Source organism: Vipera ursinii (assembly GCF_947247035.1).
Source record: "Vipera ursinii genome assembly, chromosome: 2".
NCBI lineage: Eukaryota > Metazoa > Chordata > Lepidosauria > Squamata > Viperidae > Vipera > Vipera ursinii.
The window spans coordinates 9731150-9759026 of NC_139513.1; the positions used below are offsets into that span (position 1 = coordinate 9731150).

Here is a 27877-nt window from a genome sequence, read left to right on the forward strand (position 1 = left end):
AATAAATATCAAAAATACAAGATACAAAAATTAAAAACAAATTAAATAATTGTGCCCGATACAATAAATTAGTTAAAATCAATGATTAAAACCCCAAACCCATCAGACCAGGCCGGCTTGTTCGAATAAATAAGTTTTTAGATCATGTCGGAAGGAGCGAAGGTGGGAAGCCATCCGGAGCTCAACCAGTAAATGGTTCTGGCGCGCCCACAGAGAACGCCCTCCCCCTGGGGGTCACCAGTCGACATTCTGACCGGTGGCACCCTAAGGAGGCCCTCTCTGTGGTAGCGCACTGGACGGAGGGAAGTTGACGCCGGCCGCAGGTGTTCCCGTAGGTAATCCGGATCAGATTTACTTCCACAGCTTAAGCACAGCAGGATCCTCTGAAGCCCTGAAATCTGTCCCCCCACCCATCCAAAGTCCTCCAAATAATTTCATACATAGTAATTTTTGATACAACCAAAGAGAAGGATTTAATACATGCCATGAAAATAACCACATCACTGATATTTAATTTTATTTAAATAGATTTTTGTCTTAGCTCATCACAGCACAGAAAGCCAAAATAATGGTCTTAACACTTGGGGGGGAAAAATTGCCCCTGAATTTTGGGGATTTCTCACCATTCTGGCTCCTTTTGTGTGTGATAGAGGAATTCTTCCTCTTAAAACTCTTTCTTCACTCTACATTGATTTCTATGTTGTTATTCTCTCACATCATGAGAAGCCTTTGACCAAAAAAGGGTCCCTGCTTCTAGTCAACTGATTAACTCAGGTCTCTGTTCTTTACAGTGGATGAGAGTTGGATTATTTTTTGGTATCTTTACATCCCACGAGGAGTTCCTATCCTCATTGTGTGTTTGATCACGTGTATTATTTTATTTTGGTCCCTGCTGATTTCCAAATGTCTTCCTCCTTGCTGGATCATTTGCAGCGTCTCTAGAGTGGTTTTCATTCTCATTCTGAATATTCCTAACTTGAGACGAAGGGAGGGAGGGATTCAAAGCACACGCCCTCTTAGCTGGAGATTCTCAGTCCCAAAGATGCTTTTTCACGAGGCAACTGGACTGTCCTGTTTTTCCCTTTGAAGATGTTTCGCTTCTCATCCAAGAAACTTCTTCAGAAAAAGCATCTTTGGAACTCTTAGCTGTCACTTTTAATTCAATACCAGTTATTCAGTGGGACAATTCAAATTCATTTTCCATCTCTTGTCAGCTCTGCCTGGCTTGGCTGGGGCCTCGCAGGCATCCAAAGAAAGGTAGGGGAGAAGGACGAGAGGGGGAAAGATGAAAGGGCAATAAAGTGTTGTGTGTACCTGATAGGAAATTGGGAGGGGGGGATGACAGATAAGGACTGGAGCAGCTGGATCCTGTTTGTATTAGCATTCCACAGCCAGACATCCTGAAAAATATGCAGATTACCCTCAAATATCTCAATGTCTTCGCAAGCTCTGGTTGGCTGGGAACGGACTGGTCATGGCAGGGTGGGGGTGGGAATGGGCTGGGGGCAAACCTACACCTTATTTTATATCAGAGCTGGCTTGAATTTACTGCAACAAACACTCTTAGTAAAAGAAACCTTTGCTTTAATCAATTAACCAGTGGAACAACCTGCCTCCAGAAGTGGTGAATGCTCCAACACTGGAAGTTTTTAAGAGACTGGACAGCCATTTGTCTGAAATGGTATAAGGTTCCCTCCCCGAGCAGGGGGTTGGACTAGATGACCTCTAAGGTCCCTTCCAACTTTATTGTTATTGTTATTATTATTAGTCAAAAGGCTTTTCTTTCCTAAGGGATCTGATTGGGGCAGGTATGACAATCTCTTTCAATTTACTCTAATGGAATTTGAGTTCCCTTTGGATTACAATATCATTTCAGATCCCAGTATATCTCTGCTGCGTCATTTCTTTTTGTGAGGACAGAAGAAGCGTAAGACCCTCTGATAATATGTGAGTCTGTTAAGGACTGAAAGGAAGTGGGAAATAATTGTAAAGAGAGGAGACAAAATAAGGAAAGTTTATACACTATGAGAAGTGAGAATTTCTACTTGCTTGTTTGCCATGAGAACCTTAGTGGCGCAGTGATTAGAATGCGGAACTGCAGGCTACTTCTGCTGATTGCCGGCTGCCTGCAGTTCGATTCTCACCAGCTCAAGGCTGACTCAGCCTTCCATCCTTCCAAAGTCAGCAAAATGGGGACCCAGATTGTTGGAGGCAATATGCTGACTTTGTAAACCGCTTAGAGAGGGCTGTGAAGCGGTATAAAAGTCGAAATGCAATTGCTGTAATGGAAGAAAGACTGATAAACCTTTGTCTTAAAGAGATTTGGTTGCTTCTCCCACCTGGGGAAGGCCCACAGGTACATGTCTGCCTCTTCGTATACCTCCCGCAGAACCAAGGTTAAGTGGTAAGAACAAATGACTGGGAACCAAGCTCACTTGTAAAAACAAACAAACCACAATAAACATCTTCATAAATTCATATAGTCCAGAATCTGAAACGCCTATAATGCCCATTTTCTTGGAATTGATACCCAATTGGAAACTAGAACAAATGTAAACTTAAGACAAAACTATCTTCTGTTATTGACATGTACAATTCTTGACCATGTAAAAAGGCAGTTGAAACTAAAATCTCCATAATTAAAAGAAGCACATGCCCATTTTTTTTCTATTGGTAAATTCATCTCTCTTCGAGGCTGTCAGTTGTGTGGGTCAGACTCAGTAAAATCTCTTTCCTAGTTTGGTATGCACAAACAGGAAATCCATAGATTTAACCAATTAAATCTAAAATTTACATGGATTTTCACCAAATGGATCTCTGTGTGGAAAATTAGGCCATTTCTCCTCACACATTTTTATGGCTTCTCCACTGTGTGGAATCCTTTTATGTCTTATAAGGGACCGATGTTCAGAGAAGCTCTTTCCACACTCCATGCATTTATACGGTTTCTCCCCCGTGTGAATCCTTTTGTGGCAAGTAAGAGAGCTAATTCTGCTGTAACTCTTTCCACATTCTGCGCATTTATGTGGCTTTTCTCCTGTGTGGATCCTGTTATGGGAAGTGAGATGACTGCTCTGAGCAAAAGTCTTTCCACACTCTCTGCATTTATATGGCTTCTCCCCTGTGTGGATCCTTCTGTGGGAAATAAGATAACGGTTCTGAAGGAAAGACTTTCCACAGTCCATGCATTGAAAGGGCTTCTCCCCCGTGTGAATCTTTTTGTGGGAAATAAAGGAACTGCTTTGAGAAAAGCACTTTCCACACTCCGTACATTTATATGGCTTTTCCCCTGTGTGTTTCCTTTTATGGGAAATGAGATAACGGCTCTGAATAAAAGTTTTTCCACACTCTGTGCATTTATAGGGCTTCTCCCCGCTGTGGATCCTTGTGTGGCAAGTAAGAGAGCTAATCGTGGTAAAACTCTTTCCACATTCCACACACTTATGTGGCTTCTCTCCTGTGTGGATCCGATTATGGGAAGTAAGATGGCTGCTTTGAGTAAAAGACTTTCCACATTTTCTGCATTTATATGGCTTCTCCCCTGTGTGGACCCTTTTATGGCAAGTAAGAGAACTAATCATGCTAAAGCTCTTTCCACATTCCCCACATTTGTGTGGCTTCTCTCCTGTGTGGATCCTTTTATGGGAATTAAAACGACTGCTCTGAGCAAAAGTCTTTCCACACTTCATGCATTTATACGGCTTCTCTCCTGCATGGATCCTTTTATGCAAGTTAAGATGAGTGCTGTTAACAAAGTCCTTTCCACATTGTCTGCATTTACATGGGTTCTCCTCTGTGTGGATCCTCTTGGGGAAAATAAGATGACTGCTCTGAATAAAGGTTTTTCCACACTCCACACTCTGAAATGACTTCTCTCCTGTGTGGATCCTCTTGTGAAATGTAAGTGAAAGGCTCTCACTTTTCCCACACTCTGTGCAATTATGTGGCTTTTCTCCTGTGTGGATTTGTTTGTGGGAAGTAAGGGCACAGCGGTTCCTGAAGCCCCTTCCACAGGCTGTGCACTTATATGGCTCTTCCTCTATTTGGCTTCTTTTATGGAAGATTAGTTGACTGCTTGTTCTGAAGCTCTTTCCACATTCCGAACATTTATGCGGCTTCTCTTCTGTGTGAATTATTTTATGAGACATAAGGGGCCCATTTTTGTGAGAAAGAGGGAGAGTCCAATTGTAATTTTTCCCATCGCTTCTACATGTATAATCTTCTTTGGTTTGAGTTGGGTACCATTCACTTACATCTAATTTGTCTTCGAATAATTTTACATTTCCCCCAATATATTTGTACTTTATTTTTCCTTGTGGTGCGTGAAAGTCTTGATTCGGCGTCTCAATGGGAGGTGAGCTTCTCCAATTCCAGTTATATGACAGGATTTTCTCATGCCTTTCTAGTTTCATTTGAATTTCAGGGTGCTCCATTCCATCTCCGGGACTGAAGGCTTGAAATGGTTCACTGGAATCTGCATTCTCCTGCCCATTATTGCCTTCAAAGGAAAAGAAAAAATGAAAATTATAGGAAAGCTAGGAAAAATTAATTAAAATTTCTAAACAGTGGAAAATTTGAGCATATTTTTAAAAAAAGCTGCACAGATCTTAGCTGCAGAGAAGGTATCCGAGAATTTGGATTTTCATGATTAAAATTTTGGAAGATACAGATTTTGAAAAGAATTTTATACAAAAGTTAAAATCATTCTTTCCTTTGCAAAATGGCCAGATAATTGGAGATTTAACAAGCCTTGTGAAACACAAAAAAGGACAAAATAAGTATTCCCTTTGTCTCCCCTACTCAGAGAATTTGCTGAGGATTTGGCGGTAATTTTGGAAGAATCTTTGGAGAGAACAGAAATAACTAAAATGGAGGCACGAAGGTGAAGATGACAAAATTCAGACAGACGGCGAAATTATAAATAATGTAAAGGAGAAAAGTCTGGTGTCACCTTAGGGAGAGAGACTAAAACATAATTGCATTTATAACTGCTGTTAAGATAGGGAGCCACTTCATAAATTATTTTTTCTTTTTTCCTTTTCTTTTACTTTCTTCCTACTTTCTACTTATACGGCTATGGAGATTCTCAGTAATCCAGATCATAGCTATCCCAAAGGTGCTTTTTCAGCAGGCAACCATACTTTTCTTGTTTTTCTTTGAAGTCTTTTCACTTCTCATCCAAGAAGCTTCTTTGACTGGATGGTGGGGAATGGAAGGATTTATACTCCTTGCAGAGAGCTGGTCATTTGCATTCTTTTAGGGCAGGGGTGTCAAATGCAATTTCATTGAGGGCCGCATCAGCATTGCGGTTGCCGTCAGGGGCCCGGGTGGGTATGGCCCGGGTGGGTGTGGCCTACTGGGTGGGCGTGGCCAGAGTGCGTATGGCCTACTGGGTGGGCGTGGCCAGCTCTACATCGTTCGCATCAAGGGGGCCTATGGGGGCCTGGGCAGGAGTGGGACAGATCTGAGGGTCTCTGGCAGAAGGAGGGTCTCTGGGCCAGGGCCAAGGCAGTGGGGGCCGTTCCCTCACTCTTTCCAGGATGGCTTCATGGGCCACATGAAACCACTTCATGGGCCGGATCCGGCCCCCGGGCCTTGTGTTTGACATGTCTCTTTTAGGGAGTCGTTTAGGCCACTTGGAGTTTTATCTGTGTCTTCTGGATCACCTGAGTAGTGCAAATGGGTGTGGAACCATCAGAGCTGAAGCAGCTTTTCTTTTCAAAGAAAAACAAGGAAAGTCCAGTTGCCTCGTGAGATTTCCACTTATACATTTATAACTTTATTTCCTCTTCAAAACATGTGCTAGTTTTACCCTGATAAAATTCCTTCAATAAAATTGTAATTTAAAAAAATAGCCAATGGCTCCTAACTACAAACTTGTCTTCGCAAACTCTCTGATTGGGGAGTAGCAAATTCTTACCCAGAGAGGCCACGTTCCTATAATTTTCCAGCATGACTTCCCAATGCAGCGCTTTTTGGTCAGGGTCCAACTGAGACCACTCCTCCTCGGAGAAATGCACAGCCACCTCCTCGAAGGACAAAGGACCCTCCTGAATAAGGGGAGGGGAAAAGCAGAACAGACCCAGGAGGATTTACAAAATATGGAATGTTTAAATACCCCTAAGCAAAGTTATCCACTAAGCTAAATCACTGGGCTTGGTAGGATTTCAGAATGTAAGTGAAAAAATGGACAGAGCCCAAAGTCTTTGACTGAAGAAATATCCTGGGCAGATTTTATGAACTTCACTGATTCTGTGGAACTTTCAGTACCATTCAATGAAAGTAACCCTACTGGATTGATTGATTGATCTGTCCATCCATCCATCCATCCATCCCCAAAAGTCTTTCAGCATATGGAGAAAATCAACTGGCAGATCAGCATTGGAATCCCCACCTCTGTGACTTCAATCCTTCCAGAAATAGAAAGGGAGGGGGGCATTCTTTCTAGCAGAATAACAGAGTCAGATGGGACCTTGGAGGTCATCTAGCCCAACCCCCTACTCAAGCAGGGAAAACCCTATAACATTTCAGACAAATGGTTGTCCAATCTCTTCTTTAAAACCTTCAGTGTTGGAGCATCCACCACTTCTGGAGGCAGGTTGTTCCACTGATGAATTGTTCTCACTATTAGGAAATTTCCCCTTAGTTCTAGGCTGCTTCTCTCCTTCATCAGTTTCCATCCGTGGCTTCTTGTCCTGTCTTCGGGCACTTTGGAGAATAGCTTGACCCCCCTCTTCTTTGTGGCAGCCCCTGAGATATTGGAACACTGCTATCACATCACCCTTCGTCCTTCTCTTCATTAAACGAGACACACCCAATTCCTGCAACTGTTCCCTATATGTTTTAACCTCCAGTCCCCCAATCATCTTTGTTGCTCTTCTCTGTACTCTTTCTAGAGTCTCAACATCTTTTTTTACATCTGTTGCTTCTTGTCCTGCCTTCAGGTGCTTTGGAGAATAGCTTGATTCCCTCTCCTTTGTGGCAGCCCCTGAGATATTGGAAGACTGCTATCACATCACCCCTCGTCCTTCTCTTCATTAAACGAGACACACCCAATTCCTGCAACCGCTCTTCATATATTTTAGCCACTACTCCCCTATTCATCAAATCCAGGCACAAATCAGAGGATCACAAATTGCTTTGCAGACCAAATGTCCCTTGATTAAGTGCTCTTTCAGAACCATTCTGGCACAGTCTGCATGGAGATTCTCAGTTATCTAGGTAAAGACAATTGAACTTTCTTTCTTTTCCCTTGAAGACATTTCACTTCTCATCCAAGAAGCCTTTTGAAAAAGCACATTTGGGACATTCTTGGGAGAGTTTTTTATCTGGTCAATTTATCTTTTAATCTGATGTGCTTATTTTTTTAAAAATTAGTGGTTGTTTTAAAAAAAGGGCAATGTGTCAATGTCCGTATTTAGTTATTTTTTGCACAATTCCAAGTCAAAGAATTAGAAAAAGTTTAATAACTGCAAACATTGTCAGTGGAAATTGTCAGTCATCCAGGTCATAGTTATCCCAAAGATGCTTTTTTCCTGAGGCAATTGGACTTTCTTGTTTTTCTTTGAAGATGTTTTGCTTCTCAGCCAAGAAGCTTCTTGAACTGAAGAAAAAGCATCTTTGGGATTGCAACTACTGTGACAATGTTACTCCTAATTCTTGAATGAGTTTCTAAAAAACTTAGTAATTGTATATTAATAGTAGGAGGAGTAACAAGCAAATGGAGAGTTAAGTACTGATCTTAGAAACATCTGTCAAGAAACTCAAGGTAATATTACAAACAATTTTGCCCCAACAATGTACTTCAGAGAAGCTAAGATAACAGAGCAATTTGAATCTTCTATTGGCCATTCTATGTTGCTCAGGCACAGATCCAAAGGAACACAGGAGAAAAAATGGACAGGAAGAAAGCTATATATTCCAGTTTGAAAGGAGAATACAAATTGATAAATGAATTTGCTCCTCTTACTTGATTTGGAGATTCAATCAGTATTTCAGCTCTACCATAAAGACCAGAAAACTTCATGCTATGTTTCTCTGTGAGAAATACAGAATTTTAAAACGCATAATTAACAAAATAGGAGAAGGTACTCTACAGAAGAGAAGAAATAGAGAAGGTTAGACAGAGGGGATTTTTCTGGAGGTTGGGGAAAACTTTTGATTACCTTCTGGGGCATCCTGACTTGGATCTTCCTGAGAGATCCTCCAGAAAAACAGCTCCTGAGAGGGATCTGACAGACTCATCCTTCCCTCAAGATCGTTGATCTCCACAGGAAAGGACTTAGAATATAGGCAGGAGGGGGGAAAAATAAGAACACATCAGACAACATGAAGTGGATACTTGTCGTGTGAACACAACATCAAAGCCCACAATCTCCATCAATGAGGTTGAGCGAGACATGTATGGAACAAAGTCCTACAAGAATTAGTGAGACATGAAATACTAGGAGTCTGGTAGGGAGAATTCAAACATAATCTTTATTCCCTTCAAGCCCCTTCTGGGTTCTCACCTGCAACTCAATTTGCTCCTTCTGCTCCTCCGCCTGACTCAGGAGGAAGCCTTCCACCAGGGCCACCGCCTGGGCACTGGTCTCTGCTCCACACTCCCGCACCCAGTTCTCCATCTTAACAGGCAGAAGGGCCAGGAGCTGCTCCAGAACAACCAGGTCCAACATCTGGGCTTTGGTGTGCTTTTCTGGTCTCAGCCATCGCCTACAAAAGTCATGGAGTCGGCCGCAAAGTCCTCGGGGACCCTCAGCCTCCTGGTATTGGAGGCTCCTGAAGTTGCGGGACTGAACTTCTGAAGGGATGATGGATTCCTCCTCCAGGATCTTCTGCCCAGCTCCTGCCCAGATCTCCCCACAGCCTTTTCTAGTTGCTTCACTTGCTAAAAGTTGTGTCTCCATTCTGTCTCAATTGGGCAACTCCAATTGGGCCCAAGCAACCGGGTGAATCTCCAAACGCCTTTTCATTCATTCATAGGATCATTTCTATTGTCCCAGGACTGACCTTGGCAAGCCATTCAGTCCTCCATGGCCAGGAGATGATTTTCGTCTCCACATGAAGACCTACCAAATGGCTTCCAGTTTGTATATCTGACCATGGAAAATAAATGTGAAGAATTAGAAACAGTATACTATGGTATAATATATAATATAGTGTATATATAAATAGAGGAGATCAACCCCGACTGCTCTTTAGAAGGCCAGATCCTGAAGCTAAAACTCAAATACTTTGGCCACCTAATGAGAAGGAAGGACTCACTGGAGAAGAGCCTAATGCTGAGAAAGATTGAGGGCAAGAGAAGAAGGGGACGACAGAGAATGAGGTGGCTGGATGGAGTCACTGAAGCAGTAGGCGTGAGCTTAAATGGACTCCAGAAGATGGTAGAGGACAGGAAGGCCTGGAGGAATGTTGTCCGTGGGGTCGCGATGGGTCGGACACAACTTCGCAACTAACAACAATATAGTATTATTATTGTGTGCAGCAGAAGGTAGAATAAATAAAATGCAAGAATTAGAAACCTGCCAAACCCAAACCTTGGTGGAGCAGTGGGCTAATGCCTCCTTAAGTAACACCAGCTGCCTGCAATTAGTGCAGGTTCGCATCCCACCAGGCTCAAGGTTGACTCAGCCTTCCATCCTTCCGAGGTAGGTAAAATGAGGAGCCAGATTGTTGGGGGCAATTAAGCTGACTTTGTAATAATGCCGCTTGGGGTGTGTGTGTGTGTGTGTGAAAGCCCTAATAAGCAGGCATATACATAGAATGAAGGCTACTGCTAAGCTTGTAAGCCGCCCTGAGTCTTCGGAGAAGGGCGGGATATCAATGGAATTTAAAAAAAACAACAACCAGGTGAACAAACCAAGAAAGCTCAGTTCCCATCCAAGGAAAAAGCAGGAAACGTCCCTTTGCTGGGGATGCCTCTTTTTCCTTCTTCAGGGTGTCCTTTGGAGATCCGTGTCGCTCTCGGACACGCAGGCAGATTCACACAACCTGTCTCAGGAGCCCAACCGGCTCAGCCAAGCGCAGAGCGGAGGTCCCACCCGAGTAGGGCCGGGAAGGAATTCCCCAGATCCCCGCCGCCTTCCTGGAATCCCCGGTTCTTCTGCTGCTGCTCTGGAGCTCCGCTTACCCCGTGCATGGAGAAGGTGGCTGGGGAACATGGGACCCGGGATGGGACCCGGAGGAGGGCGGGGCCCGCGTCTCCCCCTCCTCCCCCTCCCTTTGCACGGGAAGAGCCCCCCCACCCACCAATGACACGTGTGAATCTCTTCCCTGCGAGACGCTCCCGCAGCCTCGCCTCCCGCGGAGCTAGAAGGGTTAAGGAGAGCGAGTGCACGTCCTAGAGAGGCAAGGCGCAGTGATGCCGCGCCTCCTGTGACGTTCGCCCTCCAATGGACCGATGGGGAAGCTCCTGGTGTTGCCTTCCTTTGGCAGAGGGAGCCCCCTGGTGGATTCTGCTTGAATGCAACTGCCTTTGGCGCGAGAGTGAGAAAAGAGACCGTTTTTCCATGGAGGGAGGGGCAGGAAGAAGGAAATTGTTCTTCCCTCTCCCGCCACTCCAGAATCTTCTCAATCCAGCTGCTTTAAATGTATCCATCCTTCCATTTTCAAGGAATCATCTGATCATAAGGCTGGAAGGGACCTTGGAGATCTTCTCTAGTCCAAGTCCCACCTGCTCATGGCAGGAGACTTTCAGGGGTAGGTAACCTTGGCTCTTTTATGACTTGTGGACTTCAACTCCCAGAATTCCTGAGCCAGCCATGCTGGCTCAGGAATTCTGGGAGTTGAAGTCCACGAGTCATAAAAGAGCCAAGGTTGCCTACCCCTGCTTTATACCATCCTGGACAAATGGACAAATCTTTTCTCGAAAGCCTCCAGCAATGGACCAGTCAGGACCCCAGGAGACAAGCTGTTCCACTGATTGATTGTTATTGACTGTCAGGAAATTTCTCCTTATTTCGCTATTGAATCTCTCTTTTGACCAGCTTCCATTTAATTCCCAGTCTTTCAAGTATCGGAAGATAGCCATCGTGTTACCCCAAGCATTCTCTTCAATAGGCTAAGCCTAGCCCTTAGCCGGGACGCGGTGGCTCAGTGGGTTAGGACGCTGAGCTTGTCGATCAGAAGGTCGGCAGTTTGGCGGGTCGAATCCCGAGCGCCGCGTAACAGAGTGAGCGCCTGTTACTTGTCCCAGCTTCTGCCCACCTAGCAGTTTGAAAGCACGTAAAAATGCAAGTAGAAAAATAGGGACCACTAGGTGGGAAGATAACAGTGTTCCGTGCCCCTTTGGCGTCTAGTCATGCCGGCCACATGACCACGGAGACGTCCTCAGACAAGCGCTGGCTCTTCGGCTTTGAAACGGAGATGAGCACCGGCCCCTAGAGTCGGAAACGACTAGCACACATGTGCGGGGGAACCTTTACCTTTACCTTTAGCCCTTAGCCGTTCAGCTTCTCTAGACCCTTTATCATCTTTTTTTGCTCTTCTCTCTGCTCTTTTTTAGGGTCTTTCCATCTTTATTGTATTGTGAGCAGGGCTAGATGCAGTGTTCTAAGTGATTAGAATAGAATAGAGCTGGAAGGGACCTTGGAGGTCTTCTAGTCCAGCCCGCTGCTCAAGCAGGAGAACCTATACCATCTCAGACAAGTGACTGTCTAATCTCTTCTTAAAAACCTCCAGGGATGGAGCGCCCACGGTTTCTGGAGGCCAGCTGTTCCACTGGTTGATTGTCGCTGCTGTCAGGAAGTTTCTCCTTAATTCCAGGTTGCTTCTCTCTTGGATCAGTTTCCAACCGTTGCTTCTTGTCCTTCCCTTTGGTGAACAATGTGACCCCCCTCTTCTTTGTGGCAGCCCCTCAAATACCCTTATTTCTTCTTTTCTTTAGACTAGCCAAACTGAAGTCCTGCAGCCATTCTTGATACATTTTAGTCTCCAGGCCTTTGATCTTCTCTGTATTTTTACTAAACTCTCAACATCCCTTTTTGTGATATGGTGACCAAATTTGGCTGCAATATTCCAGGTGTGGTTTTACTAGGGTTTTATAAAGCGGTACTAATACTTTGCCTGATCTTGATTCTATGCCTCTGTTTATACAATCCAGGATTGTGTTAGCTTTTTTGGTTGCTGCTGGCTCACAGTCAAGTGATTGTCCACTAGGACTCCAAGGTCCCTCTCACAGTTACTGTTTGTCAGCCAGGTTTCGCCTAATCTGTACTTGTACCTTTGATTTTTCCTGCCTAAATGTAAAACTTTGTGTTTTTTTCCCACATTGAAAGTCATTTTGTTGGGTAGGGTCCATTGTTCAAGTTTGGCAAGATCATTTTGAACCCTGAGTTTGTCTTCTGGGGTTTTGGCTACTCCTGGTATCGTCTGCAAAAGTGTGACTTCATCAGTGCAGTATAAAGCAGTGTTATCACTTATGATCAGGATACTATCCTTCTGAAGATGCAACCTACAACTGCATTGGCTTTTTTAGCAATTGCAGCGCACTGCTGGCTCATACTTAAAATGGTGTTCCACAAGGACAGCAAGATCTCTCTCATTTAGTATGGTTGAGCCAAATACCTCCTATACCTGTGCACTTGATTTTTCCTCTCTAAACTGTAGGACCTTACTTTTCTCACCACTAAACAGAATCTTATTGGACAGGGCCCAATGCTCAACCCTGCTAAGATCCTTCTGAATCTCAAGTCTATCTTCTAAAGGGTTAGCAATTCCCCCAAGCTAGATGCCATCTTCAAAATTAATGAGTTCCTTGTCAAGGATGAAACTTTGGCAGTTGCATGCCTCTGCGTTTCAACTTGCCTTCAGATTAAGCGGGGGGGGGGGGTTACTTTCAAGTGGATTAGATGGAGAAATGAAACTTCTATGATTCAACTGAAGATCTTGAAAGCCTGAAGCCTTTTCAGGGACAGCAGGTGTGGATTTGAAGCAGATGGTTCCAATAACAAAGTGAACTTGTTTATATGGAGGCTTGGCTGGGAAAATTATTGTTTAAGTCTATGAATTGGAGTTGGAATCTCAGAGTTAGTTTTGCTTCGACAGTACCATACAGTGAATTCAATAAACAGTAAGATTTTCAGGGATGGAATGCACCTAGAGTTTTATTTGGATTCTCAAGCTGGATGTTAACATTCCTATCCCCTCGTCTAGATCAGTTATGACGAAGAGTACTAGGTCCATGATAGAACCTTGAGGTATTCCACCACTACATTGTTTAATTCTACTTTATTATCATATTGTCAGAGTTTATTGTCAGAGTTTACTTTATATCATTGTCAGAGTTTTTTTGTTTTTTGTTTACTATGCCAATGATAAACGTTGCTTCCCTCTGGACTCTTTTTGCAGACGCCTCTAACCACTGCTTAAACTATGTATCACATCACATCACCTTACCTTTACCTTTAAAGGTTCCCCTGCACATACATGCTAGTCATTTCCGACTCTAGGGGTTGGTGCTCATCTCCGTTTCAAAGCCGAAAAGCCAGCGCTTGTCCGAGGACGTCTCCGTGGTCATGTGGCCGGCATGACTAGACGCCAAAGGTGCACAGAACGCTGTTACCTTCCCACCGTAGTGGTCCCTATTTTTCTACTTGCATTTTTACGTGCTTTCAAACTGCTAGGTTGGCAGAAGCTGGGACGAGTAACAGGCGCTCACTCTGCTACGTGGCACTCAGGATTCGACCTGCCAAACTGCCGATCTTCTGATCGACAATCTCAGCGTCCTAACCTTATTGGTATTATGATTATTACTGTTGCTTTGCACGTACACTGAGTGCTTCTGCATGAGAGACAAATTCATTGTGTATCTAATCACACTTGGCCAATGAAGTATTCTATACAATGGATGCTTCATCACCGGAGACTTTTAAGAAGAGACTGGACAGTCAATTGTTTGAAATGGTATGAGCCAGGGGCTGGACTAGAAGACCTCCAAAGTTCCTTCCAACTCTAAAGTTCTATATTCTATGTGATGATGCGTGCACCTTTGGAATCGCTGAAGGACCAGTTTAGGAACAGATCTACCTGGAGAAAACCTGTCTCTGTAGTTGTAAAGAATTTTTAGACATGATAGCTCATAATCCATCAGTAGACCTTCAATAAGAATGAGTAGTAAGGTTAGCATTGTCCTTTTAAGATTATTCTCATTATTTTTGGCATGTTTTCCCATATGTCTTCTACATACTGTATCTTGTAATTTTATCACATCTGCATTTCTGACTCATCAGAACTCTTGAATGCTTGGTGAGATATCATTCTTCCCCTACAAGAAACTTCTCTTAATGAAGCTACTTGCTTTAACCATTCCATGTGTGCTAGACACAGCTAAGAACAGACTCAACGGGTTGGATATTTCCACAATACTAGGAACTATTCCTAAGCTGCCTTTGAGTAAATGATTTCAACCTGGACTCCCAAACCTTCAAGTTGTTAGTTGCGAAGTCATGTCCGACCCATCGCAACCCCACGGACAACGTTCCTCCACGGACAACGTTCCTTCCTGTCCTCTACCATCTTCTGGAGTCCATTTAGGCTCACACCTACTGCTTCAGTGACTCCATCCAGCCACCTCATTCTCTGTCGTCCCCTACTCTTGCGCTCAAGTATCTTCAAGTATAACCCCTCCAAAAGTAATCCCACGACTGTCATTTTTTAATTGCGTCCAAGGACAACAAAATATATGATACAAACAAAACCATAGTAATGTATTTGATTTAATCTAAGGTTACAGGTAAACATTTTGTGGATGTTTTATATTATTTTAATACCTTTTAAATAGTTTTTAAAATTTTAGACTTGTAAGCTTCTCAGGGTCTCTAGGCTGAGTTAGGCAGCCATACAAATTAAATAAATACAATGCGTATTAAGTTTTGGTCGTGCCCTTGTCATTCCACAGCAAAGCAAGCTTTGGCTCATTCACAGGAAATAAGTCTGTTCATATGCAGTTATAGGCTTTCTCACCACTCTAGCTCCTTTTATGAGAAATATGACGTATCTCCACTGATCCTTATTTTAGCCTTGGAATCAGCTACTCAGCTAAAGTCACAATTAGCAATTGGGATTCCTCATTTTGTTTGGACCAGAAAGGCAAAATATGCATATGTACTGAAGCAGATATATCATTTATATGGATTATTGTCCAAGTATAGCCTTGCAAGAGATTTCAGATGAATGTTCCAGTTCAGGCTCTTCTTGCATTCCCTGCATTGATATGGCAGGTAAGATGACAGGTCTTCAAAAAGCTCTTTGCACATTGCATGAAATTATTTGATTTCACCCATGTGGATCTCCCGGTGGGAAATAAGATATCTGCTCCAAGATCCTTCCACACTCCATGGATTAATAAGGCTTCTCCCCTTCATGCATCCTTTTACAGAAAGTAAAATCACTATTCCATCTAAAGCCTTTCGCCTTCCATGCTATTATATGTTTTTTGCCCATGCGGATCTAGCTCTGGGAAGTAAGAGTACTCCTCCGAGCAGAGGTCTTTCCACACTGTGTGCATGTACGTGGCTTTTCCCATGTGGATCCTGTTATGGGACATAAACTCACTATACCATCTGAAGTCCCTTCCACACTCCATGCATTTATATGGTCTTTCCCCTGTGTGGATCCTGTTATGGGAATTAAGCGTGCTGACCCGAGTAAAGGTCTTTCCACACTTCGTGCACTTATATGGCTTCTCCCCTGTGTGTCTCCTCTTGTGGAAAATAAGATAACGGTTCTCAAGAAAGGTCTTCCCGCAGTCCGTGCATTTAAAGGGCTTCTCCCCTGTGTGAATCTTCTTGTGGGAAATAAAGGAACTGCGCTCACTAAAACACTTTCCACACTCCACACATTTGTATGGCTTCTCCCCTGTGTGTTTCCTTTTGTGGGAAAGCAGGTAACGGCTCTGAACGAAGGTCATTCCACACTCCGTGCATTTATAGGGCTTCTCCCCGCTGTGGATCCTAGTATGGCAAATAAGATAGCTAATCGTGGTGAAGCTCTTTCCGCACACCACACATTTATGTGACTTCTCTCCCATGTGGGACTTACTGTGGGAAGTGAGAGATCCGCTTTGAGCAAAAGACTTTCCACACACTCTGCAGTTGTACGGCTTCTCCCCTGTGTGGACTCTTTTATGGCGAGTAAGGGAGCTGCTTGTCGTGAAACTGTTTCCGCACACCATGCATTTGTAGGGTTTTTCCCCTGTGTGGACCCGTTTATGGCTGGTCAGATGACTGCTCTGGGAAAAGGTCTCTCCGCACTCCATGCATTTATACGGCTTTTCCCCTGTGTGGATCCTTTTATGGGAAATGAGATCACGCTTTCCCCTAAAGTCCCTCCCACATTCCATGCATTTGTACGGCTTCTCCCCTGTGTGGATCTTGTTATGGGAAGTAAGGTGACCGCTTCTTCTGAAGCTCTTTCCACATATCAAACATTGATATGGCTTGTCTTCTGCATGGCTCCATTTTTCAGATGGGAGTGACCTATTTCCTTGAGAAAAAGTCAATTTTTCTTCATTGTCTCCAAATATACCGTCTTCTCCATTAGTTAGATATTGCTCATTTACATCTAATATGCCATCGCTTAGCTTCACAGATTTCCCAACATATTTTTTATTTATTTTTCCTTGTTGAACAAGACAGTCTTGCATCTGAGCATCAGTGGAAGATGAGCTTTCTGGATTCCAATTTTTTGACTGGTTCCTCTCATGGTTTTCTAGTTCCACTTGAACTGCAGACGTCTCTATTCCATCTTCAACTTTGATCACTTGGAACAATTCACAGGAATCTTGAACTGGGAAGGAAAAGGAAAAATAAAAATGACAGCAAGGTTAGGGAAAAAGATCGAACTGTAGGATGTCACATGAATTTCCTTCTGAACTTTGGCCAAATATCAATCTATCGCATGTTTGCATGCTTATGGTGGCGTAGTATAGAAATGACAGTTTCTATATTCATAACCCATAGCATGTTTGAAAAAACCTAAACCACCTTTTACTTGACAATTATCCATAGATATTCAAATGTCACCCAGAATAAACTTTAGGAAGAATCGGGGGAAATATTCAGCGAGGTATTAGTAAAGTTCTCTTTCTGTTGACTGGAACTAAGCAACTACTTTAGGTTGCTACCTAAGTCACACAAGATCTCTGTTCTTGAAGCAACATTGCTCTTACATAAACCCTGCAACCTCTGAAAACCACATGAATAAAATCAGATGCGCCAGAGGCCAAAAGAGAGCATGGTTCTCTCGTTCAGCATCTGGGAACCACATAAGAGGACACCCCATTTTTCTCAGCCTCCGAAAATACATGCAAAAATTAGGAGCATTTCAAGAATAGTTCTTGGGGCATGGTGAACGCTGGCATGTCCCCCATAATATAGTGGCATGTCACCTTTGACACCAGTGTCATATGTTTGTCATTACTGATTGAGATTCCCCAACCCTCAGGCTCAAGACACAAATTAAAAGGTAGAAAAGTGATCTACTCAAAAGCCTGAAGAAATTGATAGTCCTTCTTAACACAGATGGAGAAGCATCCAGGCCCAAAAAAGCTGAAATCGGTATAATCGGTATCTAAGGGAACACCTGCTGCCGGCATCAACTTCCCATCGTCCCGTGCACTCCCACAGGCAGGGCCTTCTTAGGGTACTGCCGGTCAAGGAATGCCGGCGGGTTATCCCCAGGGGAAGGGCGTTCTCTGTGGGCGCGCCGGCCCTTTGGAACCATCTTCCCACGGAGCTTAGGACTGCCCCCGACCTTCGCTCATTTCGCAGGGATTTGAAAACTTGGCTTTTTGAGCTGTCTGGCCCAGACTGAGGGGTTTTAATTATTTATTAATGGGGTTTTAGTTTAAGTTCAGGGACTTAATTTAATTTTAGTTTTAATCGATTTTAACTTTGTATGTATGTATTTTTAATTTTTCCCTGCAAACCATCCTGAGTCCTACGGGAATAGGGCGGTATACAAGTTTAAATAATAAATAAATAAATAAATAATGCAATTCAGCAACTCCTCAAGCCAAGAGGTCACTGATAGGTGAACTAGAAATAGAAAAATACAGGTGACAAAAGGCACAGGATGCATTTAAGCAAAAAGGCATTGAGTTCTTTCCTTTGTTGATGTAGAAGAGGGCCAGATAACACAATAACAGAATTGGAAGGCACCTTGGAGGTCTTCTAGCCCAACCCCCTGCTCAGGCAGGAAACTTTATACCATTTCAGACAAATAGTTGTCCAATTTCTTCTTAAAAACTTCCAGTGTTGGAGCCATTCACAACTTCTGGAAGCAAGTTGTTCCACTGATTGATTGTTTTACCTGTCAGGAAAATTCTGCCTAGTTCTAGGTTGCTTCTCTCCTTGATTAGTTTTCCACCCGTTGCTTCTTGTCCTGCCTTCAGGTGCTTTGGAGAACAGCCTGACTCCCTCTTCTTGGTGACAACCCCTGAGATATTGGAACACTGCTATCACGTCACCCTCAGTCCTTTTTATCATTGAACTACAGGGAGTGCAGAATTATTAGGCAAATGAGTATTTTGACCACATCATCCTCTTTATGCATGTTGTCTTACTCCAAGCTGTATAGGCTCGAAAGCCTACTACCAATTAAGCATATTAGGTGATGTGCATCTCTGTAATGAGAAGGGGTGGGGTCTAATGACATCAACACCCTGTATCAGGTGTGCATAATTATTAGGCAACTTCCTTTCCTTTGGCAAAATGGGTCAAAAGAAGGACTTGACAGGCTCAGAAAAGTCAAAAATAGTGAGATATCTTGCAGAGGGATGCAGCACTCTTAAAATTGGAAAGCTTCTGAAGCGTGATCATCGAACAATCAAGCGTTTCATTCAAAATAGTCAACAGGGTCGCAAGAAGCGTGTGGAGAAACCAAGGCGCAAAATAACTGCCCATGAACTGAGAAAAGTCAAGCGTGCAGTTGCCAAGATGCCACTTGCCACCAGTTTGGCCATATTTCAGAGCTGCAACATCACTGGAGTGCCCAAAAGCACAAGGTGTGCAATACTCAGAGACATGGCCAAGGTAAGAAAGGCTGAAAGACGACCACCACTGAACAAGACACACAAGCTGAAACGTCAAGACTGGGCCAAGAAATATCTCAAGACTGATTTTTCTAAGGTTTTATGGACTGATGAAATGAGAGTGAGTCTTGATGGGCCAGATGGATGGGCCCGTGGCTGGATTGGTAAAGGGCAGAGAGCTCCAGTCCGACTCAGACGCCAGCAAGGTGGAGGTGGAGTACTGGTTTGGGCTGGTATCATCAAAGATGAGCTTGTGGGGCCTTTTCGGGTTGAGGATGGAGTCAAGCTCAACTCCCAGTCCTACTGCCAGTTTCTGGAAGACACCTTCTTCAAGCAGTGGTACAGGAAGAAGTCTGCATCCTTCAAGAAAAACATGATTTTCATGCAGGACAATGCTCCATCACACGCGTCCAAGTACTCCACAGCGTGGCTGGCAAGAAAGGGTATAAAAGAAGGAAATCTAATGACATGGCCTCCTTGTTCACCTGATCTGAACCCCATTGAGAACCTGTGGTCCATCATCAAATGTGAGATTTACAAGGAGGGAAAACAGTACACCTCTCTGAACAGTGTCTGGGAGGCTGTGGTTGCTGCTGCACGCAATGTTAATGGTGAACAAATCAAAACACTGACAGAATCCATGGATGGCAGGCTTTTGAGTGTCCTTGCAAAGAAAGGTGGCTATATTGGTCACTGATTTGTTTTTGTTATGTTTTTGAATGTCAGAAATGTATATTTGTGAATGTTGAGATGTTATATTGGTTTCACTGGTAAAAATAAATAATTGAAATGGGTATATATTTGTTTTTTGTTAAGTTGCCTAATAATTATGCACAGTAATAGTCACCTGCACACACAGATATCCCCCTAAAATAGCTATAACTAAAAACAAACTAAAAACTACTTCCAAAAATATTCAGCTTTGATATTAATGAGTTTTTTGGGTTCATTGAGAACATGGTTGTTGTTCAATAATAAAATTAATCCTCAAAAATACAACTTGCCTAATAATTCTGCACTCCCTGTACAAATACCCAATTCCAGCAACCATTCTTTGTATGTTTTAGCCTCTAGTCCCCTAATCGTCTCTGTTGTTTTTCTTTTCCTTCTGTCCAAGGAGACGACATCTGGTTGAGTATTTTTTAAAATAAGCAATAAGTAACATTGTTTAATTTCCAACTATCTTCCCAAGCTCTCTGACGGGCGAGTAGCAAACTTGCTTACCCAGAGAGGCCACGTTCCTATAGTTTTCCATCATGACTTCCCAATGCAGGGCTTTTTGGTCAGGATCCAGCCAAGACCACTCCTCCTCAGAGAAATGCACAGCCACTTCCTCGAAGGACACAAGACTCTCCTGAATATTTGAAAAAAGAACAGAACAAGCCCATGAGGATTTGAAAGATACGTGCCATTGTTCACAAATGGACTAAGTTAAATTGGCTGTGCTTGGTAGGATTCCAAGGTTTAGCTGAGAATACCGTCTTTAACTGAAGACATTCTACAGCAGGTGTTACCAAGTTCCTTAATTCTGCACGACTTTCAGTCCTCTTCAGGGAAAATAACCCCATTTCTGGATATCTCTCTCTCTCCATGTATTTGTCTATCATTATATCTATCCATCCATCCATCCATCCATCCATCTATTTATCTATCATCTCTATCCATGTATTTATCTATCTATCGTTATCTCTGTCTGTCTGTCTGTCTTCAATCAATTTATTACAGCCAAAGGCCACACATAAATCAAACATCCAAATAAAACAAAACTAAATAGAACCATCACAAGAGGACATAGCAATACATCACTGTCTGTCTGTCTATCTGTCTGTCTCTATCTACTAGTAATCTGGCTGAAAGGGTGAAAAGCAGAAAAATTCCCTGGGAAGGCCAATTCTCAGCTTTTGCAAAGCTGGATTGTTTGGCCTCCAAATCCAAGCCCAAATCAGAGGATTGCAAAATTACTTTGCAGGCCCAAAATGCCGTGATTGCAAATTCTTTCCATTGGCATCACAGGTTTTCCATTGGTATCACAGGTTAATTGTCTGCCTTGTTTTTTTTAACAAAAAAGCTTATATTTCTTATTGATTGTGAAGAATGCTTTGTGAAACAGTAATGCACCAGTGTATTTATTTTTTTTAATAAGCCTTGCACAAGAAAGTCAACAATGACCAAAAGAACTGGTCTCTGGCATCTGTTGCGATTGTGAGGTGTTTATTCTTACTTCTTGAAGGAGTTTACTTCTTGTAAATACATAGTAAGACTATCCAGCAGAATGAGTTAATTACCGGCTTTTAAAAATGACGTTGCTTAAACAGAATACAAATCTAATGAATCAATTTCCCTAACTTACTTCATTCGGAGGTTCAAACATTGTTTCATCTCCACCATAAAGACCGGAAAACTTCACTCTATGTTTCTCTGCAAGGGATACAGAATGTTAAAATGCATAATTAGCAAAATTGGAGGAGCTATTCTAACAGAGAAGGTAACTGAGCTGGGCTCTCACTGGGAAATAGGACTTTGATTACCTTCTGACGTGCCCTGACTTGGATCTTCCTGAGAGGTCCCCAAGAAAAACATCTCCTGTGAGGGATTTAACGGATTCCCCCTTCCATCGGGATCTCTGATCTCCACAGTGGAGGACTATGTTGTAGTTGGAGAAAAGAAGCAGAATTAATGGACATCGCACAACACAAAGTGGATTCTAGTTCTCTGACTACAACCTCAAAGTCTCCAATACTCTATGGAGATTCTCAGTCATCCAAAGTCATGGCTGCCCCAAAGGAGCTTTTTCAGGAGGCAACTAGACGTTTCCCCACCATCTGGTCAGACCTGAAGAAACCTCTTGGAGAAGCAAAACGTCTTCAGAGAAAAACAAGTAAGTCCAGTTGCTTCCTGAAAAAGCACCTTTGGGGCAACCATGACTTGGATGACTGAGAATTTCCATAGATATTTAGCCATGCACTTTGGGATGAGCACCCTTCGAAAGGTGTGGGAATATGAACTTTGCAGACTACAGGAACCATTTGTGCTTCAGTTTGAGATGCTGACAACACAAGACTGATTCCCCAACAGCCTGCTCCTGTCTTCAACAGTGAAGGAACCCAGGACAGAAGACATCATGCAACCAGAAGGCTCCATACCCATTTGCACTACTCAGGTGACCCCGAGGACACAAAAAAACCCCCTACAAATGGCCCCAAGGACTCTCTTTAAAAAAATGCAAATGACCAGCTGTTTGCAAGGAATATAAATCCACCATCCGGTCAGAACTGAAGCAGCTTTTTGGATGAAAAGCGAAAGATATTCAAAGAAAAGTCCAGTTGCCTCGTGAAAAAGCATCTTTGGGACAACCGTGACCTGGAATGAGCTGAACCGGTGGCAGCACCACACAAGCCTGAGCGAGAGATGGCTGGAGCTGCAGGGCTGTCAGGGCTGAGCTGGACCTCGGCACTGATCCCGTCACGTCTGCTGAGCCCAGAAGAAGCGCCAATCAGCTTGAATGTTGCAGCATCTTCAGGGTCTTGTGATTTACATTCAGATGCGTGGCAACTGATTCATATTTATGATGGTCAGTGTCCCAGGGTCATGTGAAGTGACCAAAACCTGCTGCAACCACCTAGCACAGACATGTCAAACACAAGGCCCGGGGGCCGGATCCGGCCCGCAAAGTGGTTTCATGCGGCCCACGAAGCCATCCTGGAAACAGTGAGGGAACGGCCCCCACTGCCTTGGCCCTGGCCGAGAGACCCTCCTCCTGCCAGAGACCCTCAGATCTGTCCCACTCCTGCCCAGGCCCCCATAGGCACCCTTGATGGGAACGTTGTAGAGCTGGCCACGCCCACCCAGTAGGCCATACACACTCTAGCCACGCCCACCCAGTAGGCCACGCCCACCCTGGCCATACCCACCTGGCCCCCTGAGGGCAACCGTAATGCTGATGCGGCCCTCAATGAAATTGAGTTTGACACCCCTGACCTAGCAGACACCAAGCACCCCCCCCACCCCACCCCACCCCCGCTGCCAATTCTCAACAGAAACGCTCACAACAATGAAAACCTTGGACAGGAGGAAGAGCGCCGCCAGGCGGGCAGGCAGGTGTCTTGCTCGGCTGTGGTTTGGGGGGCACTTTTTTCAGTACCGTTGTAACTTCGAACAATCACTAAGCGAACTGTTGTAAGTCGAGGACGACCTGTACTTCATCACTTTTTTCCTTTTTTTTTTTTTTTTGGTCATCAACTTTTTGACACCTTTGCTAGGCGACTGGTGGTACTCGGATGTTGCCATATCCTAAAAGTGGTACAGTGGGTGGAAAGGTTGAAAAGCCCTGGCCTAGACAAAAGCCTCTCACCTGCAACTCGACCTGCTCCTTCTTGTCCTCCACCTGGCTCAGGAGCAGGCCTTCCACCAGGGCCACCGCCTGGGAGCTGCTCTCTGCTCCACACTCCCGCACCCAGCTTTCCATCTCTGGGGGTAGAAGGGCCAAGAACTGCTCCAGAACAACCAGGTCCAGCATCTGAGCTTTGGTGAGCTTTTCTCTTCTCAGCCACTGCCTGCAAAAGTCATGGAGCTGACTGCAAAGTCCTCGGGGACCTTGGTATTGGAACCTCCTGAAGTTACAGGAATGTATGAGGGTTTCCTCCTCCAGGTTGGTCTCCTGCCCAGTGCTTGTCTGGATCTCCCCAGAGCTCTCAGGCCGAAGAGCAGGAGGGCCTTTTCCGGTCCCCTCACTTGCTAAACGTTGTGTCGCCATTCTGTCTCCGTCCTGCAAGGCAACTCCAACAGGGTCCAAGCAATTGTGTGGATCTCCAAAGGCCTTTTCATTCATAGCATTGTTTCCGTTGCCGCAGGACCGGCCACAGCAAGCCATTCTGTCCTCTTTGCCCAAGCCACGATTTTCCTCTCTTTGCGAAAGACATACAAAATGGCTTCCCGTTTGTATATCTGAGATGGAAAACAAAAGAAATAATAAAATTCTCAGAATTAAAAAGCGGCAGTTTAACCACTGAGCAGCACACATCCCGATGCAGGTTCAGAGGTACTATTTTCTGAAATGGCATGAGATTTCAGGGGCATCGATCAGATCGGTCCTCCCGGTGTGTTGTGATACAGGCTGCCCTCAACTTACGACAGTTCATTTAGTGACCGCTCAAAAACGGCCCTGAAAAAATTGACTTACGGCCTTTGCAGCATCCCCAGGACCATGTCATCCAAATTCAGATGCTTGACAACCGGTCCATCTTTATGACCCCCGCAGTGTCCCAGGGTATCGTGATCCCTGTTTGCAACCTTCTGACCAGCAAAGTCAAGAAGGCAACCAGATTCACTTAACAACCGGATTCCTAACTTATCAGCTGCAGCGATTCACTTAACAACTGTGGCAAGAAAGGATGTAAAAATGAGGCTTAACAAAATACCCCCCTTCACAACAGGGCTCCCAATTGTGGTGGTTGAGGACAACCTGTATGGGACCGAGTTGGAACGCACCATCAACCCGCTTGGGAGGATTTCGGTTGCCCTTCTTTCTCACTAGGAAGTTTTCCCTTTTTTCAAAAACTGGATCCTCCTAGGAAGGTTCACACAACCTCCCTGACCCCCAAAAAGGTGAACAAGCCACAAAAGATCCGTTCACATCCAAGGAAAAGCCAGGAAAAGACCCCTGGCTGAGGATGCCCCCTTTCCCTTCTTCCGGGTGGCCCTTGGGAGAGCCGCCTCTCCCTCTGACACGCAGGCAGGTTCACACAAGCTGCCCGAAGCCCCAAGCGAGCCAGCCAAGCGCAGGGCCGACGTCTCCCCACCCTTCTGCCAGCAGGGCCGGGAAGGAAGCAGCCCCGCTTCGCTCCCCCTCCGGACTGCGGAGGATCGGGTCCTCTCGCAGCCTGTCCCTGCCCCGGGTGCGAATCCTGCTTCTCTTCTCTCCTGCTGGGCCTCCGCCAGGAAGACCCTCCTCTCTCCCCCCACTCGGGCTCCTCTTCCCCGGACACGGGGCGGGAAGCGACCCCCGGATCCCCGCCGCCTTCCTGGGATCCGCGGTTCTTCTTCTCCTGCTCCCCTGCTGTGGAACATGGGACCCGGGATTACACCCGGAGGAGGGCGGGACCCGGGTCTCCCCCTCCCTCCGCCTCCCTTTGCACGGGAAGAGCCCCTCCCCCACCTAAGACACGCGTGAATCTCTTCCCCACCCCTCCCCCCCGCGAGAGGCTCCCGCAGCCTCTTCGCCTCCCGCGGGGCTCCAGGGGTTAAGGGGAGCGAGGGCGGTCTCCTAGAGCGTCAGGCGTTTGTGACGTCACGCCTCTCTGGTAAACCAGCCGTGACTTTCGCCCTCCATTGACCCAATGTGGAAGCTCCTGAAGCCCCCTGGAGGATCCTGCGTGCAATGCAGCTGCTCTTGACCTGAGTTAGAGAAAGGGACCGTTTTTCCATGGAGGCCTCCAGGGACCCAATGGGGAAGCTCCAATGGAGCCCCCCCTGGCGGATCCTGCGTGCAATGCAGCTGCTCTTGCCCTGAGTGGGAGAAAGGGACCGTTTTTTCCATGGAGGGAGGGGGACAGGAGGAAGGAAGCTACGGTCGCATCCTTTCCTTCCCATCAATCCCATCAATCTTCTCAATCCAGTTGCTCTGGGCAACTTTTGAACGTATCATTTCTTTTAAAATAAGTTCAGAGTAGAGCTGGAAGGGACTTTGTAATTATTTATTTATTTATTTATTTATTTATTTATTTATTTATTTATTTATTTATTTATTTATTTATTTATTTTATTACATTTATATACCGCCCTTTCCCGAAGGACTCAGGGCGGTTTACAGGGTGATTAAAAACAAAGATACAAAAGTTAAAAACAAATTTTTTAAAAAATTATATTGGTCCCTGCATAAATAAAACCCCAGTTAAAATTAAGATTAATAAACTGACTTTGTAATAATGCCGCTTGGTGGGGGGGGCGAAAGCCCTAATAAAGCAGGCATATACATAGAATGAAGGCTACTGCTAAGCACATTGATTTGTGCTTAGATTGTAAGCTGCCCTGAGTCTTCGGAGAAGGGCGGGTTATAAATGGGATTTAAAAAAAAAATCTTGCGAGGTCTTCTAGTCCAGCCCTTTGCTGGATAATTAAGTTCCCAGTTGATACCACCGTAGTGGGTCTTATTACAGGGGGAGATGAAACAGCATGGGGCGGGGGGAGGTACAAAAACTATCCATTTGGTATTCCAAGAACACCTTGCACCTGAACATCGGCAAGACGAAAGAGATGGTGTTAGACATCCGGAGGAAATAAGAGGAACCTGCCCCATTTTACATCGGGGAGGACTGTGTGGAGAGAGTTTCCTCCTTTAAATTCCTGGGAGTCTACCTCTGTGAAGATCTGACCTGGAAAGTTAATACAACCCAGGTGGCCAGAAAGGCCCAACAGAGTCTCCACTTCCACAGGGTCTTGTGGAAGAACAGGGTAGAACAACGGCTAATGACCCTCTTTTACTGGTCTACTATAGAGAGCGTCCTCTCGCACTGTATTGTGGTTTGGAATGCTGGCCTGACAGCTGCAGATAGGAAAGTAATAATAATAATAAGTTGGAAGGGACCTTGGAGGTCATCTAGTCCAACCCCCTGCTCAGGCAGGAAACCTATACCATTTCAGACAAATGACTGGCCAGTCTCCTCTTAAAAACTTCCAGTGTTGGAGCATTCACCACTTCTGGAGGCAGGTTCTTCCACTGGTTAGGGCAGGTTGTTCCACTGGTATTACAGAGGGTGGTGAGCACAGCACAAGACATTGTGGCCTGTCCCCTGCCACCACTGGATGACATTGCCAGGGCTCGCTGCCTTGGAAGAGTGAGGAAAATTCTCAGGGATGACTCACACCCTGGTCGGTATCTCTTTACTCTCCTACCATCGGGTAGGAGATATAGGAGTATAGCCAGCCGTACCAACAGGCGGAAGAACAGCTTTTATCCATGGGCTGTTAGGCTCTTGAACAGGAAATAATTTTATACTTTTATGTATGACTGACTTGCGAGGACGGTGTGTTGTGCAATTAGCTCACATGGTGTAACAAGATGGAGGGTTTATTGTCACTGTGAATGGGGGGGGCATGAAGGGAGGCTCAGCCAATCTCAATGTATGTTACGTACTGGGCTTTTGGAACATCACCACGTGCTCTGCTAGAGAACCAACGGTTCTCCAGCATCTCAGACAGGATGGCACCAGTCCTGCTATTGGTCAACTTTGGGTGGCAAGTATAGCTTCAATCCGATTGGTTAATACCATAGGGCCTGGCTATATATATTGAGGCAGGGTGACTCCAATCTCTCAGTACAGTTTCTGCTTAAATAAAGTATGTGTTCGTCTGTTACTCCTCTGCATGTTCTCGTTCCTGCTCATCAGAGCCCACGACTTAATAGTATGCATGGTTGTACTTTGACAATAAAGGTTCATTCATTCATTTAATCTTTGATCTGGCCATGTCTATTTCTTGACTCAAACTTTTGAAAATTCCCCTGGCACTTCACTCACAAGACCCAAAATGGAGGATGCTTCACGTCACATACAGTACAGTGTAGTTCAACCTGAACAATAAATATTATGCTGCAAGTAAATAAATACAGTGAAATCAAATAATTTATAGTACAGTAATTTAATGAAAGTTTATCTTTTTACAAAATGGCTAGATAAGTGTGATTTTAAAAACATTTGTCCCCTATCTCATACTTTCAACCATACACACTGCAGAACATTATTCTAATCACAGATGCCTTTCTGAGTTTTCCTTCTGATCTCATTATATTGTATATTACAGTGCAATTCTAATATTCTTCTTAAAGAACTAGACTAAAATGGAAGTGCT

General features: G+C 44.6%; 2 protein-coding genes across 3 annotated transcripts; both read right to left on the reverse strand.

Annotated features, from left to right (window-relative positions):
• On the reverse strand, positions 1-8985 carry LOC310635881 (zinc finger protein 496-like). 2 transcript variants are annotated; one of them, XM_083355230.1, is made up of 5 exons: positions 8511-8985; positions 8166-8280; positions 7970-8037; positions 5921-6050; positions 1-4498 (listed from the first exon to the last, which is right to left on the reverse strand). In XM_083355230.1, exons 1-5 carry the CDS (start codon positions 8904-8906, stop codon positions 2784-2786), a joined length of 2424 nt encoding a protein of 807 aa, XP_083211356.1. In that variant the 5' UTR covers positions 8907-8985; the 3' UTR covers positions 1-2783. The 2 variants fall into 2 exon arrangements, with proteins under 2 accessions (XP_083211356.1, XP_083211357.1); XM_083355231.1 differs by lacking the exon at positions 5921-6050 and having other exon boundaries at positions 4302-4498.
• Positions 8986-14682: 5697 nt separating this feature from the next.
• LOC310635892 (uncharacterized protein) lies at positions 14683-25266 on the reverse strand. The gene is made up of 6 exons (XM_083355253.1): positions 25188-25266; positions 23385-23977; positions 21562-21676; positions 21384-21451; positions 20258-20387; positions 14683-16788 (listed from the first exon to the last, which is right to left on the reverse strand). Exons 2-6 carry the CDS (start codon positions 23901-23903, stop codon positions 15401-15403), a joined length of 2220 nt encoding a protein of 739 aa, XP_083211379.1. The 5' UTR covers positions 23904-23977; positions 25188-25266; the 3' UTR covers positions 14683-15400.
• Between the last annotated feature and the right edge of the window lie 2611 nt (positions 25267-27877).